This window comes from Metopolophium dirhodum, chromosome 1 (assembly GCF_019925205.1).
Source record: "Metopolophium dirhodum isolate CAU chromosome 1, ASM1992520v1, whole genome shotgun sequence".
NCBI lineage: Eukaryota > Metazoa > Arthropoda > Insecta > Hemiptera > Aphididae > Metopolophium > Metopolophium dirhodum.
Genome location: NC_083560.1, coordinates 94,261,105 through 94,283,167, shown reverse-complemented (window position 1 = coordinate 94,283,167; position 22,063 = coordinate 94,261,105). Strand labels below are relative to the sequence as shown.

The window sequence follows — 22,063 nt, the reverse complement described above, 5'->3', positions numbered from 1 at the left end:
CAATTTCGTAGGGAACAACATAAAGTAAAAATTAAAAAGGTGGATAAGTGGATGTCGTGGAAGTATATTTGATGATATTATTGGGAATAAAGTAATTTATATATAACCTATTTACGTGGAGCCTTGTTTTAAATTGTCAATCCTTAGCCATAAAAGTTAAACATTTTATAAATTTTTAACCACAAAATAATTAATAAATTATAAATTTGATAAATGTTGTCAAAATTTGAACTTTAAATGCTTATAAAAAAAAATTGTGCCTATGTATTTTTAATATTTTTCAACTGCTATTAGAACGATATATCAGGAGCCATACATTAAATTTTCACGCTTTTTTACCCAACAAATAAAAATTTATTGATATTTATAGAAAAAAAAACTAAAAAAATTGAAAACTGACAATGTCCGTAAACAGCTCAAAAAGAGTCAAAATATTTTCAACATTTTATGGTGTATAGAAAATGCTAATATAAATATTCAGTGAAATTTTCAAGTATCTACAGTCATTCGTTTTTTAATTACAATAAAATAAGGAAATTGGTACACGAGAAATCAAGTAAATATCAAATGTTGTAAAAATATAAATTTCAGACGCTCATAAAAATTTAATTTAAGTTTCTTCAAGACATTTTTTTTTTTGATAAAGGTAGACAAACTTATCAGTAATCTTATATTACATTTTCAAATCTTAGATTTAAAAAGCAAAATTTTTATGAATTCTCATCAAAATAATTTGCTATTTTTCGTGATTATTCCGTATTTTGTCAAAATTTGAACTTTAAATGCTTATAATTAAAAACTGTGACTAAGGATTTTTGATTTTTTTCATCTGCCTTTGAAACAATAACCTAGGAGCCTTCTATTAAATTTTCAAGCTTTTTTACTCAACAGATAAAATTTTATTGATATTTATAGAAAAAAAAACTAAAAAAATTGAAAACTGACAATGGCCGTAAACAGCTCAAAAAAAGTCAAAATATTTTGTAAATTTTATGGTGTATAGAAAATGCTAATATAAACATTCAGTCAAAATTTCATGTCCCTACGGTCATTTGTTTTAGAGTTACACCAAAAACCAAAATCGATTTTCTCGAAAACAGATTTTGCGTAAAAATTCCCGTTTTTCCTTAATTTTTCTTTTGTTTTTCACGTCGCTTGTGAAAACTACTGGGAAATTTTTACTTTTGACCCCCCAAAGTACCAACTAGATTCACTTTCCTATCAGAAAAGTTACTATTGAAGAAAATCCAAGCACTTTTACTGTCCTAAAAGGTGATGACAGACACAAAAATAAAAAAAAAAACACACATCATTGTAAAATCAATACATTCATCGCTTCGCTCAGAATCTAAAAATCTGGGGCTGGAACTGAGGATAGTTATACAATTGCGTGGTATTTGTACAGGCCATTAAGTTTTTTGTCGGACAGAAACAAACCTAAAAATACTAGAGACACTTATGAAGCAAGGTAATAACAACTTAAATTGAATAAGTATTTAAAAAACAATGAATTGATAGTTTTAATTAATTAATACTTAATAGTAAAATAGTTAATGGACAATACTACTGTAAATAAAAATAGAAGTAGGTAACTAAATACAATTTATTCAAATTAATCTTGCCAATGTACACGCCCTGTAGTTACAAAATAATGAGCAAATCGTTCACGAGTTTCGTGTACAGCTGCTGCTGATTTTCGTCCACATTTCTTTAATGGTAAAAATGACGTGGTTTCCGACGAATCACTTCTCCATGTTCCTTTTTTTAATGTTCGATTTTCTATGTCTTCGGTGTCAAAAATATCTGGTGGACAATATAAATTTTTTGACGACTCACTCCGTCTTAAAAAATTATGCAAATAGACGCAAGCTAAGATAATAGTATTTATTTTTTCTGGTTGTAGTAATGACAGTTTTCTTAAGACTCGAAAAACCGAAGCCATTATGCCAAAAGTGTTTTCAACGACACGTCGTGCCCTTGATAAACGATAATTAAAAGATCGCTATGGCGAACCTCGTAAATGAGTCCCGGGAAAAGGTTTCATTAAATTGTCCTTCAATGGAAAAGCATCATCGCATACAAAAACATATGGAGATTTTTCTTGTTGTCCTGGAAGTGCTTTGGGCGATGGTAGGTTTAAAGATTCATTGTAAATTTTTTTTTGCAAGATGGAATTATTAAATACACCTCCATCTGATATCCTACCTTGGCACCCAACACTTGCAAAAATAAAACAATAATGTGCGTCCACTGCAGCAAGTAGTACAACACTAAATGTCCCCTTGTAATTAAAATATTCCGTGCCACTATTAAAAGGTGCTTGCATTACGATGTGTTTACCGTCAATGGCACCTACACATTGTGGAAGATTCCATAACTCATTATAGTCATTTGCTATTATTTCCCATGCATTTGGTGTATTAGGCATCTACAAATAATTATAATATTTTTATAGTTTATTGTAAAATATTGTTAAAATAATATTAACAAATAATCATGTAACGAACCCAATAATACACATGATATGTTATTGTGATCGTTTCGCCTTTAGCTACATTAGACAGCATAAAGACTAGATAAACAATAGCACATAGAAATTCGGCTAAATAAATCAGTCATATATCCTTTAGAAAACCTATGGGAATATAATGAGAGGGCAATGCGATATTGAAACCGCATTTCAATAGGTCCTACAACTTCACTTGAATCATACATGTATGAATATAATATTTAGATATTGTTATGAAATATACATATGTATATATATATATCATGCATAGTATCTGATTAGTGACGGATGGCGTATAACATATATTGCAAACACGATAACAGGACACGATCCTTGGAATAACCAGGCGTGGGAATGTACAGATAATTAATTAAACAACGTCCTGTGAAGTCCACAGATGAGTCGATAGACTAGGGGGAAATGGGAGAGCAGGAGGCCCTATAAAACCAGACCCGAAACGGCCTGTAGATTAGACGTGTGACACCATAGTACAGACGAGCACCTTCACAAGAGACAACATAACAACTTTGTCAATTTGGACTATTTTATGCAGAAGACATTTTATAAACAACTTAAACTTTTCAACGAGTCTAATTATTTTGTCAAACCTACCTGAAAAATCCTTACCAACGGTCTTGCTACATGTAACTTATAAGCTAAGCAGTTAACTCAACAGCTAGTTTATAACAATTATATTATTTTCTGTGTTACAGCCCTTCCTTGCCCCCCCCCCCCCCACCCCCCAACACCAACCAAGTAAAAAAAAATTATATTTATTCCAAATACAGTTCAATTGCATTGCTTTATATTATAATTTATATTTCAAATTGCAGTAGATAATACATTATAATATTTAATATAAGTAGGTACATTTTTTTTAAATTAAATACAAATTAAATACATTTTTGGTTTAAATAATTTATAATTCCTACTAAAAATACAAAACAAATATAACAATACTTTAATATGTTTAATGTTACTCCTAAAAAATGTATTTTATATTATTAATACTCGTTTAATGATTTTTGTACTAAGTGTTCGATTATAAAAATTCACTTAAAACGATAAAGAAAATTGTATTCAGTTATTATATTGTCCTAAACGTAATAATGACATATTATTTAAGATTCTGAGCGGAGCTATGAATGTATTGATTCTACAATGATGAGTGTTATTTTTGTTTTTATTTTTATTATTAATTTTTTTTATTTTAGTATTTGCTATATTATATTGTTGAAATATTAAGTATTTTAATGGTTTTTGAACTTTGTAAGAATGATACTTAAATTTACGTAATTGATAAATATTTAAAAATATAAACATTTTTTCATTCATTTTCAACAGTATTTGACAAACATAGTTTTCTTTAAATATACATATATAGGTATTATTGTTTAGGAAGAAATAAAGAAATAGATGATGAAGATTGCGTGGAAGACGACTTAATCATGGTATATAGTGTTGATGGTGATGGGAAAATTACAGAACGACCAAAGAGATTATCATCGCCAAAACAAAAAAAAAAAAAATTAAAACAGATGAAGATCCAAGGGTAGATGAGGTTTATTCTATACTGAAAACTTATGCTGAAAAAAATAAAATAATGGACAGTGCGACTACATATGGTGAACATGTCGCTAACAAACTTAGGTCTTATGCAGATTTTATTCGTCTAAATACAGAACACAAAATTAACTTTATTCTTCACGAATCGGATATGTTAATGCTACAACAAAATAAACCTGGCTATCCTTTACATTTTTCCGGTCTATCTTCAAATAATAATTCCCTTATTCCTTTACATTCTATCGGTATATTTTCAGGAAATACACTTTCTCCTTTATTTACTGCAACATCTTTCACTCCAAATAATAATTTGAGTCCATTACCCTCCTCCAGCATACCATTTACACCAAAACATGAAAGCAATTCTTTAAATACACAAGAAAACACTTCACCATATTATGATATAAATTAATTTTAAAAGTTAAGACAATGTCTGCTATCACTAGAGAAAGATAACAAAGTGATATTTTAGATATGTTAGATTACTCATTTTTCTAATACAACTTTATTTTGATTTATAATTAATATATTATGTTAATTTTTCTTAAAAAATCTTATTTATTATTATATAGGTAATATAATTTATAAATAATATACTTATGTCCAAAAGTGATTTTAATTATTAATTTTTGTTTTTAATAAAGTTTCAGCCATTATTTGATAACTTTTGTTTTTTTTTTACTATTATAATAAATCTGTTTGTACCATTATCATTTTTTTTTTTTTTTTATCTACATATTATTGACATTATAATATTATTGATAGTACGATGTCAATATAAGTAATATTATAATTTAAGTATTTAATATTTACCTGAACATATAATTTTAGGGCTTCAACTATAGCTTCACATGCTTCTGGAAGTATATTAGATATTAATTGTCTGGAAATTTTAAAAAGATACATTAAACTTGTATACGAATCACCAGTAGCCAAAAAACGTAATGCTACGGCCAGCCGCACGTTTGGTGAAATCGTTTCCCTTAGATGAGTTATATCCTTCCCCATTTGAGGACTAATAATTTCAAGCAATGATTCAAAATCTGTTGGTGACATCCGTATAAAGTTTTTGAATCCCAAATGTTCGAGTCTTAAATCATTTAGTAAATCATTTCCATTATAACGGCATCTACTTTCAAAAATTGTACGTTGCCACCAACGTCTTTTATGAAAAGATTTATTTTTTTTTACTCGAGAAACTAACGATGTAAAAACAAAAGCTGCACTTGTAAATATTATATCTTCGTCACTCATATTGAAAAAAAAATTAAAACTAAAAAATATTTTAAAAAAAACTGGCAATTACACGTCCACACCGCAATAGATGTAGGTATCTACTAATATAAAAATAAATAATACGATGGGAAATGTTTAAGTTGCCAAGGCGGGAAATCTTCGTGGAAGTTGAACGAACACTGATGTCGAACATTTAAAAGCACAATAACACTGGTTCGTCGAGTCAAGAAACATTCTCAACGAACATGTTCGACAACAATGTTCGTCCTAGTGTGGACCCGGCTTTAGGCAGCACAGGTTGTGCAACAAATTATTTTATATCTATCATTATATCAATAAACATGTTTAGTATTTCCATATTTTCAGCTTCCAAGGCAGGTTTAGAGAAATAACACACCTATACAAAATTAAAGCCAAGATCTTAATCTAAGTTCACACCAGATACATTTTGACATAATCTAATATTAAGCTTTTTATAACTGTTTTAAATTCTTAAAATATCAGTTTCTTAATAGCCTGTGTTTAATTAAAAAATAATAATTATTAAAAATTACCTGGTGTAAACACAGAAGACTAGGTAACGAGTTCAGAACAGTTTTAAAAATTGAAACTGAATAGATTGAACAGTGTTCATTTATGGAAATTCAAAGACTATTTTAGCGCTTGAAAAATCTAGTGACAAAGACCCGTAAGGGGGCTGCAGTCGATCGTGTTTTAAGGAAATTAATATAGGCAATTTAACATGATAGCATTAAACTGACTTGTAAGTGTGTGCAATGTAAACGAACCTTAGTGTGTGTAAGTCTAATCTCTCTCAATATTTACCAGGAACCGACCCGCCGTCGACATCAAGCATCGTAAACAATTAAACGTAAACGACTAATTATGTGGGTCATAAAATATATTGTTGTCAAAAGTAGGTTATTTTAGTATTCTTTATTATAATAACTAAACCTATTTTTGTATATACAATTTGTTTACTCATTAATTACATAATCACTTTTTTTACGTAAAAAGAATAACACAATCACTCGCATACACCGAAACACCTGTATATTATAAAAAAGGTGAGGAAGGTGAGTGCTAGAGAGGATGAACCATTACAACTTGGTACTTACTACTTACGTTCTGCTATTTATACATATACATATTAATATTATGTATTTATGCTATAATAATTTATTAAAATATATACACATGTATATAATTAGAACTCGGCGTTATTTCACTCACATAAATGTACATAATATTGTAAATTAGATATCTTGGAGAAAAAAATAATGCGATCCATAAAATATGAATATCAAGTCAAATTATTATGTTTTTATAGTTTATTTACAAACTTCTTCAGTAAAAAACTTAAGCGTAACTAAGGTTAGTCACGTAAACGACGGTTTCTATCAGCTCTTGAGTCTATTAACTCGGGCAACATCGCTTGGAAATAAAAATTTTCTAGCAATATTTTCATTTTGGTTTCGAAAAAATCATCATCTCTTAAAAATTTTTGGTATAATATACCTGTAAACATACGTAAGTGGAAATCAATTTACGATAGTTATTAGTACTACCAATATTTATTTGTAATTTAAGCATTATAATTACCTTTAGGTGACCATATTATAAAATAACAAAACAATCTTTGAGTTATTTGTAATTGACCCATAACTTAAAAATAGGATTTGTCACTTTTTTTTAACTGTAGATTTCTTTGATTGTCATAGTTGCAAATTTTAATTTTCCAGTTTCTATAGCTTCTTTTGGAGTTAATTGTTTAATTGTAGATGGACATTTTATTTCAACTATACCGTTATCATCTAATAGTCCATCCGGACTGGCTGCTAAAAACGGTAGTTGTTCATAAATGAAAAGGCCAGATTCTTGAATTTTAAGCCCTGTTAGTTTTTGAAACTCTGTCTTCGCAAAGGGTTCGCACTCAATACCATATCTTGTATGCTCATTTCCGCAAAATGTTTTATACAACATTAACTTAATTGTATTAGCTCTAGACGTCGTCGGCCGAAGTTTACAAATGGTTCCAAAGTTTGACGCGGTTAAACGAATTCGTCTTTCTTTATGCCATAATTCACATTCCGATTGAAGTTTAGTCGACTTTTCAATTAATTTGATTTCATCACTATTTTTTATAATTTTATTCGTCATAAATTCTAATTTAAGTTTTTCGTAATCATTTTCATCCATATCCAATTCTTTACAAATATCTTCTTCACAATTGCCATAGTCTTTATCTGCAGGTAAGCTAACTTTGGTAACTCGTCTACTACTTGGTTCATATGTAAGTTTTCTGTTTGTTTTACATATTTTTGTCGTCTGTTTTCTATTTATAAAATGTTTGGTAAAATCACCAGGACTTTTATTGCAAATTTTTTTGTGTAAAATACTTAAAGATTTTGCCCCTGCTTGATATGATCCTTTATGAGAAAAGTTTATTCTCTTTCCACCTACATATTTAGCAACAACGCTATTATAACCTTCGACCGAATTATTGTTTACATTATAAATCAAACTTGAGGAACGATGAGCTAATAGATTTCTTGCTGACAAAATATCAGCCCAAAGTCCACTTTGTTATATTCCATATAACATTTCCATATATGGAACATGGTTTATATTTGTTTTTTCATTTTTTTTTTTACAAAAATATGCAGCACAATTTACATGATTTCCAAAAACATGGTATGATCCATTCATAATATCATAATATTTTAATAAATTAACTTTTTAATTATGTGTTTCATTACTTTCTTTCCTATATTCTATTGCTTTAGTAACTGCACAACGGAGTTTTTGTAAATTGTTTCGCAAAATATTCTTCTGGTCTCCGGGCACAATTTGTCCACCGCTACATTTCCTTTTTCCCGCAATATCACGCATACGATTTATATAATTGCGTAAGACATGGTTTTTACATTCAATTTTTTGAATTATCATATCCGGACCATAAGGTTTGGCGAGTTGTAATTTTTTACTAACACTGCTATCACCATCACCAATTAATTTATAATATATAATATTATGCATTGCTAAACTTTCTTTGAACCCTTCAACTATAATATCTGTGTTCGAACACGGCTGAACTTCCCGCCGAATCTACCAAAGTCCAAAGGCTTAACAAGTCACGTGATCGGCGCGGAATGTTCACGACGAGTCGTTCCCCCTCCACGGTGTCCGCCCGCCGGCCGGCGTCCACGGCTCCCGTGCCAAGGACGGTTTTTTGTTGTCTTTTACCTACGCTCGAACTTGGCGGATCACGCACCGCAGTGCCGATTTTGGTTGTTGACGAGGAAGACGCTGTCGCATTTCCAACGAGGACCGTGCTGACCAGTGACCTGTCCCAGAGGTGTCGATCAGGTCATATTGTAAAATTATTATTATTTGTTCGGCACGGGAGCCGTGGACGGTTTTTTGTTGTCTTTTACCTACGCTCGAACTTGGCGGATCACGCACCGCCGGTTCACGTTGCTTCGTTTGGCTGTGTTTAGACCTCGTGGTCATTATTATTAATTATTTATTATTTACGATTATAATTGGTGCATGTCTATACCGTCGTAAACTTGGAGACAGTCTAAGTTTGACGGATTGTGTCACCGCGCACCACCGAATTTATTTATTATACGTGTCAACGCTGGGCCGTCGTTCAACTGCGCCGCAGTGCCGATTTTGGTTGTTGACGAGGAAGACGCTGTCGCATTTCCAACGAGGACCGTGCTGACCAGTGACCTGTCCCCGAGGTGTCGATCAGGTCATATTGTAAAATTATTATTATTGTTTAATTGTTCAAATTATTATTATTATTATTATTATTGGTGTAGCGCGTGTTACATTGCACACGGCGTTTACATTGATTATTATTGTGTAAAAAATATATTTATCGCGTCATTACGCATTAATCCAATCCATAAGACTTGTACGAGGTTATATATTGTGAGTTCGCCCCTTCCCGTCCACAGCATTGCGCGAGTCGTTGTCGCTAACCGCGATTTTTAAAAGTAGGAGCGGCACAGTGCACATTTTGGTAGCAGAGCGTGGTTCCCGACCTTAGTGTGGTGGTTTGGGTAGCGTTGTGTTGTGGCATTTTGAGCTGATCTCGTATGGTGTTCTTAGGTAGATTTGTGTAAATCCAGGGGCGGACTGGGCCGGTGGGCAGGTGGGCAAATGCCCACTGGGCCGCTCTGTGTATTTATTGTATATTTTTTGTTATTGGATTATTTGGATATTATGTAAGTGGTGAAAGATAAAAACAGCACGCTTATAATTTAAACTAAATATACCTTACTTATAATACGGTATTTATAGTAACAGATTACAGAAAAGTTACTGGACAAGAACATTAGGTTTATATACGATAGAGTATAGTCGTATAGACAATAGTAAATGTATTTTTACAAATCGATAAATTTTGTAGATATCAGTATATCACTTATTTTAATTTAGATAATGCGGGCCTTTACTTCATTCGATGGCCTCCGTCGCCTCCGACAGTTTGTAAATAAACCGTAATGACCAGCTCGTGGTAATACGTAGCTGTTCATGTTGTCTATTATAAAAATAAAAATCACGGGTTTTCCCTAAAAGACAGTCAGCAACACCGCTAATGTAAAATAAATAATTTATCGGCCTATAGACTAAGACTTAGTAAATTACCTTGTGTAGTTGAAACTCAGCAGTCAGCTGAGTAGGTAGTTCTGTGCTGTGTGCCTGTGTAGTGTACTAGTGTGTGTAGTTATTTTTATGACAGTAATTATTAGTTTTGAAAATCATAGTTTTAAAACATAAATCTATTCATTTTTGACAATGAATACAAACAAAAAAAAAGTTAAGGGAGGAGCGGAGAAACTTCGACTCAAAAGAAATGCTGAGTTAAAGGCATCAGCTAGCCACCCGAATCAAAAAAAAATATGCTTTGTGTCAAAAAGTATTACCTCTACTACTTCGTTAAATTTGGTAAGTTTTACTTTTGTTATTATTTATCTAAATGTTTTATTAAGTGTAGGCATAATGTCAATTGACTGGTCACAAAACCCAACCTTGGTTTTATAACATGTAGTTAGTTTAGATTTGTATTTGTTAATGTTTATTAATACCACATCTGTATCATTTTATTATAAATATATTTTCATGGGACAAGTTGTCTAATGAACATGAGAATGAATGTGATATTATTGAAGTCCAAACAAATGTAGATTCTGTCATGGTGCTGCTCCCATGATGATTGAAGTAAGATTTTGATAATTAAAGTTGTAGACTTCAATTGAATGTAATGATACCTATTGAATTTGTCCATAGGAAAATTTGCCTAGTGAAGTTGGAGATCAGATTAATACTAGCCTTACAAATACTAATAGCCCACTTTCAATTGAGGTAAATATTTTATAAATTCAAATTTATTTATTTATTTTATTTTAAGGAAAAAGTGTTTGATGATGTTCATATTAAACACAAACAAGATGTGACTGTGAATTTGAACTTAGTTCCTTCTGTCATTGAGACTGAGGTTAGTTTTTTTATTGAATATACCTACAATTATACCTACTGTACCTATGGGTCTCGAACAGGGTGTGGTAAATTTATGCATAAATATGTTATAAATGTTATCCAAACTTTCTTTTACAGAATTGCCTTAACGACCAATTTTTATTTTAAAAAAAAATAAAAATTACAGTATATTATTAAGATATTCGACATTATATCTAATAAATTAAAATATTATTTTAGGAGAAAAGAACAGAAGATAACATTTTTTTATTTCGATTACCTACTTCAGCAACTTTGTTCGAAAAATTGGAATTTTTAAAAAAACATCCTATTCAACCAAAATACACCCACATAAAATTTGATATGATGAAAATATATTATAGAGAAGTTTCAGGCAAAAAAATTCACAGAAATTGGCTCTCTTTTTATGTTAACAATGGCATTTTAAAATCAATGTATTGTTCAGTATGCATTGCATTTGGTACCAAAACTAATAATTTTTCATCTGAGTCAGGATGTACAAATTTTCGACATATTTATTCAGTCATTACAAGTCATGAGGAATCCTCTATTCATTCTACGTCAGTAGAAATTTTTTTCCGTGCATCAAAAGAGATGTCGTTAGAATACTTAATTAACAGAGATATGACAAATTTAAGGAATGAAGTTGTTGAAAAGAATATTCATGTCCTAAAGGTTGTTTTTGATATAGTTAAATTTCTTGGGCAACAAAATTTATCTTATAGAGGATCAGCTCAAGGGGAAACATTGGCAAATATTGACGATTTAAGCCTAAATAGTGGAAATTTCCTTGAGATGGTTCGTTTAATTGCTAAGAGAGATGTTATCTTAAACGATCATTTAACTAGATCTATCAAAAAAAGCAAGCAAAGGATAGATAAATTGAAGGCTAATAATAAAGAATCTTCAAAGGGAAGAGGCTCATTAGTTACTTTTTTATCTAAAACAACTGTTGACAAAATTATAGTAGCAATTTTAATAAGTATTAGAAATAAAATTAAAAACGAAATTGGAGAACAAATATTTAGTATCCAAATGGATAGCACACAAGACATCGGTGTTCACGATCAAGCGTCAATTTGCATTCGGTACTTATATAATGGTGAAATCAAAGAGAGGTTATTTGCTGTTGTTAATGTCATAAACTCAAGTGGAAAGGCACTTTTTGAATTACTAAAAGATTGTTTTAATCAACATGGATTACATCTTGACAAAGTTGTTGGTGAATCTTTTGATGGGGCAAGTAACATGAGTGGTTCATTTTCTGGTCTCCAATCATTAATAAAATCTATAAATAATAAAAGCGTTTATATTTGGTGTTATAGCCATGTACTAAATCTTTGTATATGTGATACAGTTTCTAATCTAGATGCTAAAAATTTATTCGGTCTTCTCAACAGATTATCTACATTTTTTAGTAGTTCATATAAAAGAATGAATGTATGGATAAATGAAAATAAACTAAATAATAGTATTGGATCAGAAAAATTAAAAAAACTTCAAAAAATATCTGAATCAAATACAAGGTGGTAGTCAAGAAAAAAAGCACTAGATTGGGTTTTTGATGGTGATGGCGCTTTATTTCCTGTTGTATTAAGTGCATTAAATCATATTACTACAGACTCTTCATTTGATGCTAAATGTTTATCTGAAGCACGATCCTTAATAGGCAATTTGTGCGAATTTAAAACAATAATAACTGCTCATCTCTTCCTCCACATTTTCAAAGTAATTGGTCCAACTTCTGATTATTTGCAATCGAATAACATTGATATTTTAAGCGCATGGACTATGGTTGAAAATGCAAAAAAACAAATAAACAAAATTAGTTTTGATACTATTTTTTCAGATTTTCAGGGCTTTACGGAAAAAATGAATATAAAATGCTATGATTTAGATTTACCTGATCATATTGTTGTTGAAAACGTTTTCCCACAACAAAGGGTTCGACATAGAAAACAGCAATTTGATGAACAATCAGAACCTCAAGTTCTCATGCAAGGTCTTGACAAATTTAAAGTTGATACGTTCCGCTGTGTTATTGACCAAATATCAGTTAGTCTAAATGAAAGATTTTCACAAAACGCATCTTTGATTGCAGATGTCCAATACTTACATCCTTCATATTTTATAAATATTAAAAATACAATGCCTCCAAATGCACTCAAATTAATTGGAAACTTAATAAATGTCGACTTTAAAGTACTACAAAATGAGCTATTAAGTTTTTCAAGAATTTTTCCAAATATTATTGGTAGTATTTCACAAAGAACATCAAATTTAATAGATAGCACAAAATCTAAGGTTATTGAAACTGATATTGAAGAAGAAAATGATTACATAAATGATTTTAATAGTAATTCAGCTGATAGTAATGAACTATTATATGATGAAGATGAAAAACATCTTAATATTAAAGCTAAACATACAGTTGAAGAATGTAATCAATGTTTAATCTGTTGTTACAAAATGTTGTATAAATATAATATGCATTCTATTGCATATACCAACATATATCTAGCATATGAGTATGCGTTGACACTATCATTTACTCAAGTAAATTGCGAAAGAGCTTTCAGTAAGTTAAAACTTATTAAAACAAGGCTGCGAGCTACACTAGAACAAGAAAAACTGGAAGCATTTATGATGATGAGTGTAGAAAAAGAACTTTTACATGAAGTGAAGTTTGAAGAAATTCTTACTTATATTAAAAATAGTTCATCATTAATGAACAAGATGTTAACATAAATATTAGTTTTTGATTATTCTGTACTATTAATTAATTATATTTTAAATACTAATACAATAAAATTAGTTTAAAACCTTGTTAAAATATGCTTTATTTGTATCAACTTTACTTCCTATTATGTATTTCCCAATCAAAAGATATAACAATCATCAATGCGACAATGCGTTACAATTTTAATTCCAAAGCTCACTAAAATAGACTGTCATTAATATGTCTAACACATGTAATCATCATAATTGAATTTTTTTTTAGCTAATAGAATATAAAATTATTTAGACAGCATTATATTGCATTTATTAATTTTTCATTATCAAATTCAATAATACCTACATTTAAAAAAAAGTCAATTTCAAGAATCTTTGTAACAAAAATGGCTTGAAATTTAAAAATATTGAGGTGATAGTAGACATTATAGTTTTCTCTATACATGTGAATAATTAATAGTTATCTATAAACATAGACATAGGTAAGTGTATAACATAGAGTTATGGGTAATGTCTATATATATATACCAGATACCTATAACATATAAGGTCTAAACGTGATTTGCAAGACTAGTATTGATTATATAAGCAAAACTAGGTTTTACAATTTTAAGGTTGATTATGACATATGTTTTTAATGCATAGAGCTATTTTTATGTTTTGGGCCGCTTTCCTAAATTTGCCCACTGGGCCGGTGCCTACCCAGTCCGCCCCTGTGTAAATCCTATTATAGCTGTTAGGTATTTACTGTTGCATTAACTGCAACCATAACATAAAAAATTGTTAAAATAGCCGTCACAATGGGCGAAAAAGAACTTGAGCGTGAAACTAGGGCTAAAGCACTCGCGTTGGTTAAACGCACTACTGTAGTGTCGAACATTAGGGCAATCCATGCTATGGCGTTACGAGTCAAAACCAAACCCGACTTAGTTCCCCAATTTTTAGTTGCCATTACTGACTTAGATAGTTTATGGAACCAATTTAAGCTCGAGGATGAGGCGGTCTTAAACAGTTTAGTTATATTAAAAGAAACGACAGATTATGATGTGGGCCTTTCCGCGGAAGTTCGGGGTCTTATTACGGCGTCCAAGGCAATGGCAGAACAGGTAACCCCGAAAGGTGCAGATTTAATTGACATGTCATATATTAATAATAAATTAACGATTAACCAGACACCGGCTGATGACCCAGGTAAATCGTACTCGCGTTTACCCGAGATCCCGTTACCTACGTACGATGATGATCTCCGGGACTGGATCACGTTTCGAGATAGTTTTACGACACTATTAAATAAATGGCCCAATTTATCCGATATTGATAAAATGTACTATCTAGTAGGCAGTTTAAAAGGTGTTGCGGCGGAAGCGGTCCGGGGTATACCGTTATCGAGCGATAATTACAATCTGGTGTGGTCTACGTTGACAGACCGTTTCAATCGTCCGCGTCTAGTCGCCACGTCACTTGTCGACAATAATTGTTTGTTAAATGCGACGGCTATGTCGCAAGAGTCTTATCAGGATTTAAACCAGTTTATATGTACTTTTAATCGAAATATTGCGTTATTAGACGCGCTAAAAATACCTGATTTGGGGTCGTTTATGTTATTCTCGATAGCTTTTAGGTGCTTGCTTATTGTAACACGTCGTTTGTTCGAGGCTAGCAACCCGACCGATTATCCGACTGCAAACCAATTAATAGATTTTATTCGGTCCCGCGTGGTCGTATTGGAAGTTGCAGGTGATTCGCACAAAAGCACCCCTTCTGCAGCCGCGCTATTTGGGAAATCGTCCGGCCAGTCTCGCACGGGGGGAGAATGGTCCGGCAAGCCACAGGGCTATCGTCCAACATCCCTGGTCACGGCTAAGTCAGGTAGTGTTTGTCTCTGTTGTTCGGAACCTCACAATCTAGCAGCATGCACAAAGTTTAAATCATGGCCTGTTGACGAGCGGTCGCGTTGGACTCGTGAACATAAATTGTGCTTTGTATGTTTGAGTGCCGGTCATTGGGTGCCTAAATGTAGGTCAAAAATTAATTGTACTGAGTGTTCGCGTAGACATCATTATCTACTTCATGTACCTGCCGGTGAACGGCATGATAGACAGGATACCCCGCTACCCGCATCCGCACCCGCGTCATGTTGTGCATCGGTACAACGGCCGTCGCCACAACAATCGCCAGCTGTGATGTTAGGTACCGCCCTCGTTCATGTTCGCGATCGGTCCGGCTCGTGGCAGACTATGCGGGCGCTGGTCGATTGTGCATCGCAAATTAGTGCTATCACGGCTGCCGGTGCCGATAGATTATGTCTTAAACGATCACGCTGGACAGCTCCAATAAGTGGTTTATCGGGGGTCGAAGTAATGAATGTACAAGGCCGGGTCGAGTGTTCAGTGTACTGTACATCCGCGATTCTCGTCCGAGCCCGCGTTAGCCGTACACGCGTGGGTGTTGCCCACGATAACGAACGAATTACCTACCAAAACGTAGCCGCAGACATTAAGGATAGGTACTCCAACTTAGCGTTAGCGGACCCGTCGTTCCATGTGTCGTCCCCTGTTGACTTGTTGTTAGGCAGTGACGTTTTTGCGTCAATTATGGACGGCCGTAAGATTTCGGTTGACGACGCGTTACCGTCGGCGTTTAGCTCTGTTTTCGGCTGGATTTTAATTGGTCCGGTATCCGTTGATGAGACCGGCCCGCGACAATCGTTGCCAGTTTCGTTAACTGTTTCCATTGAGGGACGAGGGGCTATATTTTAGCCGAAAATATTAAATCCGACAGTATTTTTTACGTGTAGTTTTCGACGCTTCCGCGAAATGTGGCCGCGGGCCGTCATTAAATGACTGTCTATTTTCGGGGCCTAAGCTCCAACAGGACATTGTAGACATTCTAACGCGGTTCCGCGTACATAAATACGTCTTTACGACCGACATCTGCAAAATGTATCGGCAAGTTTTGATTTTGCCAAAATATCGTAAGTTTCAACATATTTTGTGGCGAGCGTCGCCACATGACAAACTGCTCGAATACGAATTGAATACGGTCACGTACGGCGTTAATTTATTGTGCGCCGTATCTAGCGTTGCGCGTGTTACAGTCGATTTCTTCCGACGACTGCACTGAGTCCGAGGGGGTGCGTAATGCGTTGACGCGTCAGACTTACGTCGACGACATATGCGACGGGGCCGATACTATTGCTGATGTATTAAAATTACAATCCGATTTGATTTGTGTGTTGAATAGGTCTGGTCTAGAACTTAAAAAATGGTCGTCGAACACTACGTCGGTTTTGGACGCAGTGCCGGCCGCGAATCGTGTGCTCGCACCTACGCCGTTCGAAACGGTAGACGGTCAGGGTACCAAGGTGTTAGGTTTAGAATGGCACCCCGACGGAGATTACTTGTGTTGTGCGTTAAGTCTCGAGCAATCACCGGTTTATACCAAACGCGGTATTTTGTCGTTAGTAGCTCGAATATTCGACCCACTTGGGGTGTTCGGTCCCGCGGTGTTTTTAGCCAAGTCCATCATGCAACGGACCTGGCTTCGTGGTTTGTCGTGGTATGAACCTCTCTCTACAGACATTCATGATGAATGGGCAGCTTTCGTCGCTGATTTACCGTCGTTACTATCTATTCGCGCCCCCGGCATTTTAATTCGTGCCAGAATGCCCCGTGCTATTTATTAGGTTTTTGCGACGCGTCGCAACGCGGCTATGCAGCTGTTGTGTACTTACGGATGGTCGATGTGCCCGTAGAGCACTCTGTTTTTTTGGTTGGTACTAAGACTAAATTGGCATCAACAAAATCCATGACAATTCCCCGTCTAGAATTGAATGCCGCCTTGCTGTTGGCCCGGTGGCTAAACCGCATCCGTGACATTTTAGCGGCGCAACTTAAGATTATTGACATTCGAGCTTGGTCTGATTCGATGATCGTGCTATCATGGCTAACGGTCTCTCATGAGTCGGTTAAAGTTTATGTTTCCAATAGAGTACATCAAATCCGCACGCTGTTACCGGATTGCGGGTGGCAACACATTGATTCGATCAATAACCCCGCCGACTGTGCGTCCCGTGGTGTAATGCCGGCGGTATTGTCGCAACTTGACTTGTATTGGCGGGGCCCACAGGTAGCGTATGACGACCCATCGGTATGGGACGATTCTCGTCCGTCGCTACCCCTTTGTGAATTGCCGGAGTTGCGACTTGCATCGTGTGCTGCCCTCGTTGCCGACGTACCGAATGAATGATTTACACGATTTTCAAATTACGATCGTATGCTGCGCGTAGTCGCGTTTATGCGCCGTTTCGTCGCGCTCTGTCGACGAAAGATTAGTCGAAAAGACGGTCCCGTTTATTTACAAAAATGTGATTTGGATAGTGCCGCGCGCGTGTTGATCGTCGAATCACAGCGCGTGCATTTTCCCTTATTACTCGGTGAGCTATCACGCGGTGCGCGGGTATCGTCCAGACCGTTAGCGAGGCTGTCCCCGTTCATTGATCCCGACGGTGTGATCCGCGTCGGCGGTTGGTTGCGTCACTCGTTGATCGCGTACGATTGAAAACATCCAGTGTTGTTATCAAAAAGCTCGCATTTTGCCTTGTTATTGTGCCGACGGTGGCATTTGTTGACGTGCCATGCCGGACCGCGAGTTTTAACGGCGTTAATATCGCGCCAATTTTGAGTTGTATCACTCCGGTCCCTTTTGCACAAGATATTAACAAATTGTACTATTTGCGTCAGGTTAGACGCGCGACCATTGCAGCCGTTAATGGCAGATTTGCCCAGTGCACGAGTGCGTCCACGGCGCCCCTTCGAAGGCGTAGGCGTGGATTACGCGGGGCCGTTACAGATGCGTGAGTTACGGCTACGCAAATCTCGCGTGTTTAAAATTTACATAGCTGTTTTTGTGTGTTTTACCACCAAAGCGGTCCATCTCGAAGTTGTTTCGGACCTATCGACAGACGCGTTTCTCGCCGCATTCGATCGCTTTGTCGCCCGACGAGGCTTACCTAGCGATGTATTTTCGGATTGCAGCACTAATTTTGTAGGGGCTGACAGGCAATTGCGGTCGCTTATACACAGTCCGGAGGGCCAAGCAGCTATCGGAAATGCACGTGCCACATGTGACTGGCATTTTAATCCGCCTAGTGCGCCTCACTTCGGTTATGGGAGGCGGCAGTCCGTTCCACCAAGCGGCTATTGGTACGGGTCATCGGCAATCATATTTTTACGTACGAGGAGTTTTTGACAATTTTGGTGCACGTCGAAGCTGTACTCAATTCGCGCCCTCTTACACCCGCCTCTACCGACCCGCACGATCCCGACTGCCTGACGCCGGGACATTTTTTAATCGGGCAACCTTTGTTAGCGGTCCTACCCAGGTCCGATCCTGCGTCCGTGCGTGATATGTCCAACCGGTGGAAATTGTTAGACCAATGCCATCAGGCCTTTTGGCGCCATTGGTCGTCAGAATACTTAACCACCCTTCAGGAAAGGTCCAAGTGGACCTCTGATACCCCGAACCTCAATGTCAACGACATGGTCATTGTCATAGATAATCAAAGTCCTCCGTTATCTTGGCGACTTGGCCGCGTAATAAAATTGTTACCGGGAACCGACGGTCGGGTCCGTGTTGCTCGTGTATTGACAAAAGTTGGAGAGATTGTTCGACCTGTGGTTAAATTGGTATTGTTACCCACCGAATGAACATCGTACTGCTCGGCCTGGTGTCATCAGCACATCGCGGTGAACTACCATGCTCCCCACCTTCTTTCCCTGGTATGAGTCTATTGCTACGAATTATGTGTGCCCCTCGACAGATCGGGCGTTGGGACGGGGGGGAGCCCTCACATTGTATTATTTCACTATTTTTTGTTTAGTTATTGTATTATTCTTTGTACCAATTTTATACTATTATTATGTATTTGTGTTGTCTTTATGCAACTAATTATTTGTTATTAATTGAACCATATGTTCCTCGTTTTATATATTATGTAGATTTTTTTATTTTGCACACAAATGTAAGATTCGTTATTGGCCTGATCGACGACGCGAACATCAGCTGACCATGTGCATTGGACCTCCACATCCATCGTTGGAATTTGCCCAGCCGGTTCTCCCAACATCGTGTGAGGCACAGCTCACAGGGGGGAGAATGTTCGAACACGGCTGAACTTCCCGCCGAATCTACCAAAGTCCAAAGGCTTAACAAGTCACGTGATCGGCGTGGAATGTTCACGACGAGTCGTTCCCCCTCCACGGTGTCCGCCCGCCGGCCGGCGTCCACGGCTCCCGTGCCAAGGACGGTTTTTTGTTGTCTTTTACCTACGCTCGAACTTGGCGGATCACGCACCGCAGTGCCGATTTTGGTTGTTGACGAGGAAGACGCTGTCGCATTTCCAACGAGGACCGTGCTGACCAGTGACCTGTCCCCGAGGTGTCGATCAGGTCATATTGTAAAATTATTATTATTGTTTAATTGTTCAAATTATTATTATTATTATTATTGGTGTAGCGCGTGTTACATTGTACACGGCGTTTACATTGATTATTATTGTGTAAAAAATATATATATCGCGTCATTACGCATTAATCCAATCCATAAGACTTGTACGAGGTAATATATTGTGGGTTCGCCCCTTCCCGTCCACAGCATTGCGCGAGTCGTTGTCGCTAACCGCGATTTTTAAAAGTAGGAGCGGCACGGCGCACAATCTGACTCCATAGAAGTAGAAGTAGAAGTCCAATTTTTGTAGCATTTGTGCTCACGAACTATTTGTTTTGTGTTTGAGGCTCTTTCACATATGACACAGTACTTATTGCGAACACTCATAAATAAACATTTTTTCGTTCTATACCCAATAATTGACGCTACATCCGATGAAGCATTGTAATTTGTTTTATACGATCTTTTTGACCGAGCTCCATCTGCAACAACAGTCACTAATGCACGACCTTGGTCATCCACTTTTCCATTTTGTATAGCAAGTTTTGCCTCTTCAATTCCAGCTAGTCTAATTTCATCTAACGAAGCATCAAATAAATGACTATACAATTTCTCGTGATATTTTTGATATGAACTATTAGCATAACAAGGCATATCTAGTACGGCCGTAAATTCGTCCAATTGCGAATATCCCTGACCAGTATTAATGACGGCTGAAGTAATTGCCATATTGATATCAACATCTGGTAACGGTCCAATATGCGACCTACAAATGTTACTCGACCTACCGATAAGATTGAGTTGATCTACAGGTTTCTAAAGGCATCTAAAGGTGAAAGACGGTGTTGTATGTAATGGCCAACTTGTGGAATATTTAAGAAGTAGTAAAAACGAAATTCTGATGGCACTATGAAAAAAGTTGTAACATTACGATGTACAAAACGGGGTTGCCAAACTTACCAATCGATTCGTAAAGATAATGACTTTTTTACCTACACGGATCTTAACGGCCGTTGTAATAGTCAGCTATCATTATGTGAAATAATGGAAATAGTTTGGTTCTGGGTTAATTTAGTTCCAATAAATCAAGCTGTAAATTGGACTGGAAGAAGCAAAAACACCATCGTTGATTGGTATAATTTATGTAGAGATATACCAGTATATTTTTTTTCAAAAAGAGAGAAAATGGGTGGTACTGGTTGTACTGTCCAAATTGACGAATCCCTTTTTCAGGGTAAAAGGAAGTATAACCGTGGTCGATTACAGCGTGGGGACCATCAGCCATTAAGAGAAATAAGTAATTCTAGCAACGAAGATTCTGACGAAAATGAAATAGTACGTACAAATAAAAATTATGGGAATCGTATAGTAGGCCCATGGGTATTTGGAATTTGTTGGAAACGGCCAGACTTATTATTAGAACGGCGATTTTTTATAGTAGAAAAACGGGACCGAGAAACTCTTTTACAAATTATTAAAAACGAAATAAAAACTGGAACGACAATTTATAGTGACCAATGGAGAGCGTACTCAACATTAAATCATCATGGATATATTCATCAAACAGTTAACCATTCAGATTTTTTTATTGACCAGGAAACAGGAGCACACACTCAACAAATTGAAGGCTTATGGAGAATTATGAAATCCAAATATAATATCAAAAAAAATGGGGCGTCTCCTTTACTAGATCGACAACTCCAAGAAGAGTGGTGGAGATCGTGTCAAAATCCAAAAACCATTTTTGATGCATTTTTGACTGATATGAAAAATACGTTTCATAACAATACGGACTGAAACAATACATATAGTTATTGACGACACTGAGAAGAAGAATGAAAAAAAGATTAGTTTAAAATTAAAATTATTTGTAAGTATTACATGTATTGAACCATAAATCAGTGTGTAGGTCGCATATTGGACCGTAAATCAGTGTGTAGGTCGCATATTGGACCGTTACCCAACATCTTTCCTATCAGGATCTTCCAAATAAATATTTTCAAAAACTCCACATATTAAGCATTTAAAAACAAAATTGCTAGAAAAACCATTTCTTTT

At 35.4% G+C, this 22,063-nt stretch overlaps 1 protein-coding gene and 1 pseudogene across 1 annotated transcript; one reads left to right on the top strand and one right to left on the bottom strand.

Moving 5' to 3' along the window:
- Window positions 1–2,002: 2,002 nt before the first annotated feature.
- Window positions 2,003–5,131, bottom strand: LOC132946523 (uncharacterized). The gene is made up of 2 exons (XM_061016561.1): window positions 4,889–5,131; window positions 2,003–2,428 (listed from the first exon to the last, which is right to left on the bottom strand). The coding sequence occupies exons 1-2, from the start codon at window positions 5,129–5,131 to the stop codon at window positions 2,003–2,005; spliced, it is 669 nt and encodes a 222-aa protein (XP_060872544.1).
- Window positions 5,132–20,764: 15,633 nt separating this feature from the next.
- Window positions 20,765–21,802, top strand: LOC132946512 (uncharacterized; annotated as a pseudogene).
- The last annotated feature ends 261 nt before the right edge of the window (window positions 21,803–22,063 follow it).